At 41.2% G+C, this 9675-nt stretch overlaps 1 protein-coding gene across 1 annotated transcript; it reads right to left on the bottom strand.

The window, feature by feature from the left end:
- Positions 1-6390: 6390 nt before the first annotated feature.
- DMAC1 (distal membrane arm assembly component 1) lies at positions 6391-7838 on the bottom strand. Its single transcript, XM_082618867.1, has 2 exons — positions 7528-7838; positions 6391-6672 (listed from the first exon to the last, which is right to left on the bottom strand). Exons 1-2 carry the CDS (start codon positions 7799-7801, stop codon positions 6608-6610), a joined length of 339 nt encoding a protein of 112 aa, XP_082474993.1. The 5' UTR covers positions 7802-7838; the 3' UTR covers positions 6391-6607.
- Positions 7839-9675: the final 1837 nt, after the last annotated feature.

The raw sequence follows: 9675 nt of genomic DNA, 5'->3' as shown, positions 1-9675 counted from the left end.
ATTCTCAAATGTAAGCATTCATTTGAATCACCCAGAGAGCTTGTTAAAATGCAGACTGGTGGGCTTCAACTCCAGGGCTCCTGATTCAGTAGTAGGTCTGGCATGGGGTTAAGGATTTGCATTTCTAATGAGTTCTCAGATAATGCTGGTGCTGCTGGGCCAGGTATCATACCTGAGATAAGAATCACTGAAATACACTAAAGTTGTCAAATAAAACAAATATTTTTCTTTCTTTACTAATTTGTTCAGCCCTTTATTCACTTACTCATCAAATATTTATTGAACACCAACCAAGTGCCTGGCATGTTTGCTGCTGTGGCTGGGGACAGGAAACATGAAGATGAAAAAAGCACGACTGTGAACTCCTGAGGAGTTCACAATTGGTGGGAAGGGAGAGATGCATAAATAATCACTGAGCAATCTTTTAAATGCAGTGATAGATGTCTATAGAAAGTGTAATTGTTGCATAGCCCTAAAAGTAATGACATGGGGACTTCTCAGGGAAGGCTTTACCAGAGAGGTGATATTTGGGCTGGGCTTTGAAGGATAAGCAGGATTTCTCCAGGCAAAAGGAATATTATAGGCTGACAGAAGAGCACATGCAAAGGCATGGAGAATGGCATTTTTAGGAGGAGCTGGCTAAGAGTGGCAGGAACATGGAGGGGGGTGGTGTGGAACAGAAGTCAGGGAGTGGAAAAAGATACAGATGGAAAGTTATGGTGGGTGAAATAATGAAAGGCATTCCATACCCTGCCAAGTAGTCTGGAGTTCATTTTGTGTGCAGCAGAGATACCGAAGGGTTTTAAGCTGGGACATGTTGTAAGATTACTCTGGCTATAGTGTGGAGGGCATATGAGAGGGATTTCTTGGAAGCAGGGAGAAATTAAGAATCTATTTTGGTGATCTACATGAGAAATGATGATAGCTGATCCAAAACAATAGCAATGGGAATGGATAGGAAAGAGCAGTAAAGGGTTAAAATAACCAGGACTTGTGAACAGATCGGAGGTAAAGAATGACAATAAAGAGAGTCATAGATAATTCCACATTTTCTAGCTTTCCAGCTGACTAGATGGAAACGCTATGATTGGAGATAGGAAATAGAGGAGCACAGGTAGGTGGGAGATAAGTTCATTTGGGACAAGTTGGGATTCTGGTGTCTCTACAAAGACAGGATGCTCTACTGTTCCTGGGAAATAGAGTCTGAGGTTCAGGAGAATGGTCCAAGATCAGTAGAGAAATTGGGGTAAAGTCAGGCAAGGGTATGAGCCTGCTTAAAGAGATGAGAAGAATTTCTTGTCCTGGATTATCATATAAATTGCTTGTCAGAGTGATAAGCAATATATCCTCAATTATAAAGAAGAGGAAACCAAGTGATTAATGATACACGTTAAACTAAGGAATAACAAGGAAAAAGACAGAATATCAGAATTTAAAATTTCTAATTTTGATAACTGAATATTTTGAGAATGGATGATAAGAAAACGACTGTAACAAAATGAATTCCCAATTCCCAGTTACTGCTCTTAGCCAAGCTACTACTGGTTCATCACTTGAGGCTTTGGGGAAATTCTTACCTGCTCCAGGCCTCAATCTTCTCATCTGTAAAACAGGGTTGCTGAGGGGAGTAAACAATTCCTGCAAAGCATTTAGTTAGCATAATGCTTGGCATATAAAAAGGGTGCTGTAATTTTTTTTAATATTTAACAGTGGAACAATTTTACTAGAAAACGGAAAGTATGAACTATCCAAGAAAACCACCAGTAAAAGGACAAGTGAAGACCATTACTAACAATACAAAGAGAAATGCTATTCAGATGGTCCCTTCTTGCTACTTCCTGAGTACCCAGAATGGGGATGTGTATTTGGTCTGGCATGCCGCCTACTCTTGTTACCAAACTCAGGTTCAGCTGCTCGCCGCTCAAAAGCCAATAACCGAGGGGCAAGTGTCAGTAGAAAGGAAAGGTGCTTTAATCAGAAAAGCTGGCAATTTGGGGAGGAGGTGGACTCATGTCTGGAGACCAACTCCAAAGATTCTGTTCAGCCATGACAATTTTCAAAGGGAAAAAGGGGAAACCACCTCAGTTAATCATCAGAGTAGGAGATCAGATTCTTCATCATTTTTCCATTGCGTGCAGACCTGTCTTGCCTGCTTGGTTGGCTTGCAAATTTGCTAAGGGGGAATCTAGGGGTAGAGAATCAGCCATTCTTTAACTACTTAATCTTTCGTTCTTACTCCTTTTAATCCAGGAAAGGAATCAACAGGTCAAGCAGGGCATTGTGTACATTCAGTAGAGGAGAAGTCAGGAGTTAGGTTAAATGTTACCTAGTGATCTCCTTTTTATAATTAAGGTTTATGGGGAATAGAAATAGACTACAGGAAAGGGGCAAAAGAGCTGCTTACAAATCCGCACTTGTCAGACATCATTCCATTTCTATGAGATTAGGGGTGAAGGTCCATCTTCTGTAACTTCTTCACGCTGACATAGGGTGTTGTATTTTCAGAGTGGAAGATCTCGACATGGGTCTGCAGCATCTCTTTGCTGACAATTTTAGTTGCTTGCTTACATATATGGGGAGACCAAGCTACAATTATTCTAATGCCCACAAAGATATATATTATTATGAGCAGTAGTGTTAATCCCATTCTTTCATCAGACACTGAGTCTATTACTCTATTGTCCTAATCATTAACTGCTTGAGCGTGCTCTTTTGTGACTCTGGGAGGCCTGGGAGACTTCAGCTTTCCTACAAACAAGAGGCAGGGGACATAGAGGGGCCTTTGTACTTGGGGGGAGGGGGCCACAGGGTTCTGCTCTGTTCTGCTATGACTATGATACCTCAAAACACTTCTGATTCCTTGTATTCATTGCCTATGCTGTGTAACAAATTACCACAAACTTGACAACTTAAAACAACTTAAATTTATTAGCTCCAGTTTCACAGCATAGATACTTTGCTTAGGGTTTCACTGGGCTGAAACCAAGGTGTTGGCCGGGGCTGTGGTTCTTGGTTTTCACAGGCCCTCTTCTAAGCTCACAGGTGGTTGGCAGAATTCATTTCCTTCCACTTGCAGAACGTTTCCCTTTGAGTTGTTGGCTGGTGATCACTCAGCACTCCAGGCTGCCTGCCATTCCTTGTCATGTGGCCCCCACAGGAAATTCTCAGTGTAGATGTTTGCTTTCTTCCAGCCTCCAAAGCACTTCCCATGCACTGACTCCCCCTCCTGCTTTGGAGGAATCTGGCTTTTCAAGTCTCTGACCTCTGGACTGAGATTTAATGGGCTCATGTGATTAGCCCATGTAGATAATCTCCTTAAGATCAACTGACCTGGGACCTTAATTACATCTGCAAATTTCCTTCACAGCAGCACCTAGAATGGTGTTTGAATAACTGGGAGAAGGTATATTTTCACCCAGGGGTTGGGAACCTTGGGGGACCATTTTAAGAATCCTGTCTACCACACTCCTGAAGCATATGCAAGTTTAGTCACAGGACTGAGCAGTGGTTTTTAGTGGCATTGCTGCATTTAACATTTGCCCTTTTGGCTATTTCTCTACATTCCATTTACCTTTGAGTGACAAGTTGCTGAATTATCTCAAAGGCTAAGAGACATGCATTTAGAGAGTGACATATTTTTTTCTCCATGCTCTCAGGATACCTCTGAATGATGTATAATTATAGGTCTTTCACCTCTGACTCTTTGCTCATAACACCTAAATAATCTTTGGGTCAAGGCAAGGATTTATCTGACACACACACACACACAGACACACACAGACACACAGACACACACACACACACACACACACACACCACCACCCCCCCCTCAAAATTCCTTGCTATTCCTCACTTCAAGATTTGAGAAGTGTCAGTTTGATCAATGTAGTCCTGGCAACAAATCAGTTGAGGTCAAGCCTGGTTTGAGGGGGTACTTGAACATATGCTTGCCCTGAACATATATTTAATTCAGGAGCAATATATTTCACATTGTCAAATCAAGTGGCATCATTCAAGAGGCCCCTAATTCAGACACAGCCAGGCTGAGAAACCAGTAATAAAAAGGAGCAAGGGGCAAATGCTAAGCTAAGGGTGGCGGTGAAGTACAAATCATGGCTGAAATGCATAACCTCTAGGGCTGCCAGCAACAGCTGTCTCTGCAATTGGTCCTGGTCAGGTGAAACTCCAGAACTTCTTAGATTGATCTGCATTTGGCCTATACCAGTGCTGCAAGCAACAGCTGCCCAGCAATTGGCTTAGGAAAAAAAGAGACCCATTACCTCTCCCCCAACACACAGCAAGATCCTAAAGATCAACCTATATTCAGGTCTTTTAATATGTTCAGATATATTCTTAGTTGGTCACCGGATTCTAGATTACTCAATGCAATACACAAAGGCAACAAGAGATGGTGTAATGATTTCTTGATCATCTGGAGATATCAAAGTTTTTACTGTGTAAAGGTTGTGCTAATAGGTATCTTGGACATCATGAAAAATGTCAATATTTGAACGTATACTCACGTTTTGATCTGTGTTCCATGGAAAACTCTTAAGTTCATTTCAAATTACCTATTTTTTTTGTACTTTTTTCTCCTTTCTTTGCTACAGGTAATGATAAACTCTCATTTCCATGCTGTAAAGAGATTCTAAAGCCCATAAATCATAATTAAGCTGGTGTTCTTAAATTACTGAGTAATAGTCCCTTGATTCTTGAGCCTGTTTTTCCTGCTCACCCCACTTCATCCCCCCAAAAAGGGAAGATAATAGGGGCACTAAATGCACTTCCTGCATTGCAGGACTAAGGCAATGTCTCTTTTCTCTCTGAAGTCATCCCTAAAACAAACTAGGACCTCTGACTTAACCACCAGCAGAAATCAAAGCAAATTTTGGAATACACTTCAAAAGAAAAAAATGAAACAACTCTTAACTACAAGTTCTATTTTTGGGGGGCAGGGCAGCATTATTCCCAACTGCCTGTAGACATGGTAGAACAATACTTTGCTCACACATAGTTAAGTGACTCCAGGTTCGGAAGAACCAAACATACTTTGGCAATATATCTGATGAGTGGGCAAGTTTATTTGGAAAAAGCTCTTACTTGGTTAAAGATTCATACTAGTACAAATTCTGGGAAAGATGTTACAATTATATTACAATATATAAGTTTTGAGTTATTCTATGTATCCAGTAAGTCAAGCCAAGACCAGCAAGTTATGTAATTTGGGTTTAAACTACGAAAATGTTAGGACTTCAGCTGTCCATCAATAGAATGGCTTGCCTTTTAAAGCAGGTAGTAACTTGTCTTCGTTAGCATTTTAGTGTGTCATGGGCCCTCAAGGAAGTACCCTGCTTTGGGTCCTCTCTGGTCCCTTCTGATTTAAAACTTCTATATTCACTAACATCACATGACTGAATTGTACATTTCACTTAAATACTTTGTTGTCTACTTTATGTTGCAATGTCTTCTCAACTGCACAGATATATAACCATCCATGCCATGAATTCTGGTGTAGACAATGCAAGAGACTTATTGTCATTTGTGAGGCTTAAAAGACTTGGGCCCTTCTTTACAATATTAGAAAAATAGCCCTAAAGGTACTCTACTTACTCAACATATCATTCAAAATTTACACGTTGTGATTGGCAGTTAAATTTAAGAGTACCTTTCTGCTCTGAAAAATAGCTACATGTAACTTTATAGAGAAGCCATAGTATTTCAGAAATTAAAAAACTGGTTGGAAGCAGACTTATCTTAAAAAGAAAGTGTCTAATATTAAGTTCTCTCAAAAGCAACTCAATTTCATCATAGAAACCTTTACTGTGCTTGTGGAAAAAGAACCAAACCCACCCCCACCCCCCTCTCACCCCCCACACAAAGCACAAAGACTTTGAATTTCTCTCAGATATTTTGGTACTTGAGCTTTTTATTTTATGCTGATTTTTATGATTATCTAATTGTTTCATAAAGGTAATTCTTGCCTCTCTGGAACAATCCTAGTTCTGAAAGACAAGAACAACTGGACAAGAACAAGTCCTAACTCTATCACTGACTTGCTGAATGACCCTGGGCAAATCACTAGGACTGTTTTTTAAGGTTCACTTACCACCAATGAAATAACCTCCTCAGAGTAGCTGGGAAACTCTCACAAGGTCATGGATCTGACAGTGCCTTGGGAAGTATAAGCAGTACACAGATAAATGTTTTATGTACTTCTGCCTATTGCATGATGCCTATCCAGTATGAGGTGGATAGTAGGTGTTGACCCAACCATAGGAGAAGTAGAAAGAACTATTTAAAATAACTTTAGCTCACTTTCTCATTTGGTTTATCATTTCCTCTGTATTTTTAAAAAATTATACCCTCCTTCCTCAAATAACACAAAGAACCTCTTCTGTGAGGAATTTATTGGTCCCTGTGGAACCTGCGAAGGCCACAAACACTCATGGCCAATGAACGACAACCTATGTTTGTCTCTTCAGTCTTATAGTATCTGCAGGACTGAAGTCTGCCAATGTCCATGCGTCTGTCCAGAACATCCATACGCCCCATGCTTGCTCTGTGTGTCATGGGGATGCCAAGAGATGACACATTCAATGGTGGTACTTCAACCAGCGCGGTAGGCCTTCCCTTTGGGGTCTGACAGGATGACTACACCCCAGCAAGCAATGCCTAGGGAAAAAACAACAGTACTTTATTCTTTATGTTGTACTTCAATTTACCAGGTGCTTTCATATATATCAACTTATTTAACCCTCACAATACTCCTTGAAGATACAATTACCATTATTTCTATCTTACAGAAAAGTGAAGCTCAGGAAAGTTGAGAGAAAAAAAAATTCTGTTACTTCCCCCAAAGCAGGAAAGTTACTGAAAGGGAATTGATCTGGGTAATCTAATTAAGAAGGTAAGAGATACGAAAATTTAAAATTCTATTCACTCAGTTGGTCTGAAGAGCTTAAAAAATCACTACATTTTACAGGAAGACAGCTTGACAATCACATAGTATTGTTATAAATAAGAACTGTGGGCTACAGTACCCAATGGTAGACCTTAGTACGTGGGCTTTGAACTCATGTCTACAATCTGCCTTCAAAGCCAAAGTTCTTAAACCAAGGTCAAGTGCCCTCACTCAGGCCTTCTTCACAATCTAGATTAGAAGCATGGGTTTTGGTAACAGATAAGCCTGGGAATCAAAGGCTAGTTGTGTCATAACCTGGGTGTCTGACTTCGAACTCTCTGTGCAGGAAAATAGGACTACTATATTCATACCTACCTTTAATAGCTTTTGGTAGGATTAAAAAGATTGAAGCTAGTAAGAGTTCTAAAAAAAAAAATACTGTGATTTAAGAAAAAAGAAAGAAAGAAAAGCTTCCCAACAACTTTTTCTCCCCACCCCCATTTTAGAGGGTAGGGGGTAAGCGCTTGCTGCCACGTGACCAACCCAGGTGCCCCGCCCCCGCCCACGTGGCTGCGCCCCTCTTCTCCCTCTTCCCCCAGCCCAAGGGTAGTGCCCCGAACTCTCACTGATGCCGAAGACCATCTGCGCAATAGTCCCTGGACCCGGGGGGTATCCCAGCTTCATGGGCTTCCGTGCCACCCAGTACACGTACCCGCCCGCCCCTATCAGCCCGGACCCGGAGAGCACGCGACAGCTCCAGCAGTTATTAAACAGAGGGGCTTCTGCTGGAGGGGTCGGCGCTCCGGGTGCAATGACGGGCACGGGGTTGGCGGAGGAGGCGACCTCAGGAGGCGCAATGTCCTTGACCGGCTCAAGTGGCTGGGAAACGAAAGAACCCATGATTAGGACCTCCGTCTCAGCCGTAGGAACCTTCCCACGAACTGACGTAAAAGACGTGCCCGGAAACAGAACACTGGCGCGCTGCACCGGAAGCAGCCCGAGGGCCGCTGGGAAATGTAGTTCTTGCCTGCCTCGGAGGAGGGAAAAGACTGAGGTGGACTGCTGTACGGATGTTCTGTGGTGAAAACCTTGGCCGTGACGGAGGCCAGTTTTTTTTCCCTCCCAGTCCTTTTAAGAATTTAGCCAACTCCCTAAATGTCCCAACTCGCAGTCTCCTTAGAGGAAAAGTCTGGGTTTCTAAGTGTCCTGTCTAACAGGAAAGGTGAGACCTCGGGCATGTCACTTCACCTGTCTGTGTGTTTGACTTAAAAAGGTTGGAGGTGTTTGACTTAAAAAGAGTTAAGTACTTTGTGCCTGACTGTATGCTAGACACTTTGCTAAGCGATTATCTGCATTATGCCGTTTGCTATTCCCGACCCAACACGGTATCAGTTTCCCACTACATGACAAAACTGGTTAGGTGACATAGCCATAGTAGACCCAATGTCTGTGTGAAGATAGAAGCAAATTTCTTAAACGCTACCTGTACATAATGTGAAGGGACTACACAAATATAAGGTATTAAAAATGGGTTTGAGGGCTTCCCTGGTGGCGCAGTGGTTGAGAGTCTGCCTGCCGATGCAGGGGACACGGGTTCGTGCCCCGGTCTGGGAAGATCCCACATGCCGCGGAGCAGCTAGGCCCGTGAGCCATGGCCGCTGAGCCTGCGCGTCCGGAGCCTGTGCTCCGCAACGGGAGAGGCCACAGCCATGAGAGGCCCAAGTACCACAAAAAAAAAAAAAAAAAAAAAAAAGGGTTTGAATTACCTGCATAAACATTTTTAATTTCTCTGTAGCATTTTTCATCCCACCTTTCCTTTCTTTCGGGTAGGGTTGGGCATATGTTTCTTGTGCTGGGTTGTTCTCAGAGGATTATTGGTAAGAACAAAGGCATTTAGAATTCAGACGTTGTTTCTGTTAGAGGAGATGGGCGAAAGTAGGATAATTTCAGGTTTGAACTTTTCTCCTTTAGAATGGCTTAAAAAATTAACATGATAAAAAGAAATACACTCTTCACCTTTCTAAAACGGGGATGTGGTTTTGCGAAGACTAAAAAGAAGACAAAAATAAAGATATGGTTAAATAGGAGAAAATAAAGTAGTGAGAATACTAGATTGCCTGCTGCTTAATTTCTAAGACCATCCCCTTTTCCCTAAATAAATAAATAAATCTATATCTCCATGTGTTGTGTAGTAGAAAGACAAACATTTGGGAAATTTGTGATCTGTACCCAGCTCTGTCACTACGAGTCAGCCATATGACACAGAGAATGTTACCTCATGTTTGAAATGAGATTTGAAATAGGTGATATCTAACTTCAAAATTCTATTATGTATTAGTAACCTCTCTTTAGATAACATTATGCTAAGTGCTATACCAAATTAATTCAACAGTATTTCACTTAGAAATTCATAGTTTTTGGCTGCTGCTTCTTGCTGTGCTCAGATAAAATATTCTATAGTACATTTGATTTCTTCTTATATATGTGAGGAAGAAATCATCATTTGGCAATGGTTACCAAACATTTTGATTACACTCTATGGATAAAAAAGACTGAGCCTGCAATAGAATTTATGCATGCCTACTTATTATTTATAAATTATATATTAATATACTACTTTATACAGTATTATAAGGATAAGATTAAATAATAGAAATAGAAATTTTAATATTTTATCATATCCCAATAGATGGGATTGTGCATCTCCATGGATATCATGGTTGTTAGGTATGTGACTTTACTAATTTATATTTTATCTAAAAGCTTACCTTCTT

The sequence above is a fragment of the Mesoplodon mirus genome, assembly GCF_964341445.2.
Source record: "Mesoplodon mirus genome assembly, chromosome: 1".
Taxonomy (NCBI): Eukaryota; Metazoa; Chordata; class Mammalia; order Artiodactyla; family Ziphiidae; genus Mesoplodon; species Mesoplodon mirus.
The sequence above is the reverse complement of the archived record's forward strand: the minus strand, read 5'-3'. Positions and strand labels throughout refer to the sequence as shown.